Here is a 1,308-nt window from a genome sequence, read left to right as displayed (position 1 = left end):
GTCGAGTTCTCGATGAACATGACGTCGACATCGACATCCGACGCGCTAACTGCCAAGCCCCAAGCCAGGCCACCGATGACACGATCAAACTCCGACAGGGTGTTGATACGCGCACGGAAGTACCCGGCAGCCAGCAGAAGCTGGATGATCTCGGTGAACTTGGCCTACGCCGGGAGATGAGGGAGGATGGGTGAGTCCCAGCGGGGCGGACTTTGGCGCCTGGAATTCCGGAGCAAGCCGGGCGGCGGAACGCACATTCTGCTCCTCCTTCTCCATGTTGAGGAGGGGATTGTTGGGGTTGTAGCCCAGGTGGGGCGCGAACTGAGCGGCCAGAGACATGTTGGTGGCTGGCGGCTGGTGGCTGAGCAGCGGGAGGGCAGAGGGACTGTGTGTGGGTGTGGGTGTGGGTGTGGGTGTGGGTGTGGGTGTGGGCGAGGTGAGGAAGGGCAAGGAGAGGGGATGGGGGATGATGAGGGTGATGATGCGATAAGCGACCGAGGCGCCGGAACACGGCACCCCCTTTCGAGAGGGAGCCCGAAGGGCTGGGCGCAATCCTCCAAGGACGCGGGGAGGGGGATCACATTTGGCGCTCTGTCTCCACAGCTAGGAGTGGCCAGAGGGGGTGGGGCAACTGGGCACCAGCCGAGAGGGGGTGCCTCCAAGGAGACAAGTGTCGCCGCCATCAATCACCAGGGCAGGGCCGGCTCCCCGGGCACCTTGAACATACACAATAACAAAGAAGCGAGAAAAAAAAAAAGCCGGCGGACGCGGGGCAGGCGCGACCTGAGGAGAGGAGTGGCAGCTGCGTGTTTCCTAAGCGTTGGTCCCTTGGTTGTGTCATGTGTTTGCGTCGTGATATAGAACATAGTGGGGCATGACTTTGGTGTTTATTATTCCCATCAGGGGGCGATCGCATACGTTTTCAATGACCGGCAATTAGGATGCCCCGATGGGTATTAGGTGGTTCGAGGGAGAGCTCGCATGGCCCAAGGGGGCGCCGGTGGTCTGGCCGCTCGGCCGGTGGGGCCTATTCGAAGGGGCGTGTCTGTTGCCGGGTACCCTGTTCAAGGCCCCCATGTGTGTGCGTGCATGACCGAGCTGGGGGGGGGGGTGGGCGACGGGGCGGGGGACCCGATCCACACACGCAGAAGAGTGGGGATTCCCCCTCGGCCCCAAGAGGCGGGGGACGAGGCTGGATTTCGGCTGGGGCCCGGGCTCCCGTGGGCAATCGAAGTTCTCTCAGGCTCATTCCCTGGGTGAGCGGGCGGGAGCCACGCCTCAGCATGTCTGGGATTTCCCCCCCCCCCC

At 63.1% G+C, this 1,308-nt stretch overlaps 1 protein-coding gene across 1 annotated transcript in view; it reads right to left on the bottom strand.

The window, feature by feature from the left end:
* H696_05132 (hypothetical protein) overlaps positions 1 to 339 on the bottom strand; it is a gene marked incomplete at both ends in the record, with an annotated part of 2,723 nt that extends 2,384 nt beyond the window's left edge. The window contains 2 exons of the mRNA XM_009498984.1: positions 19 to 164; positions 256 to 339. Of these exons, the coding sequence (XP_009497259.1) occupies positions 19 to 164; positions 256 to 339 (230 nt within the window). The remainder of the gene's footprint in view (positions 1 to 18; positions 165 to 255) is intronic.
* Between the last annotated feature and the right edge of the window lie 969 nt (positions 340 to 1,308).

The sequence above is a fragment of the Fonticula alba genome (genome assembly GCF_000388065.1).
Source record: "Fonticula alba strain ATCC 38817 unplaced genomic scaffold supercont2.9, whole genome shotgun sequence".
Classification (NCBI taxonomy): domain Eukaryota; order Rotosphaerida; family Fonticulaceae; genus Fonticula; species Fonticula alba.
This window is presented reverse-complemented; position numbering and strand designations above follow the sequence as displayed.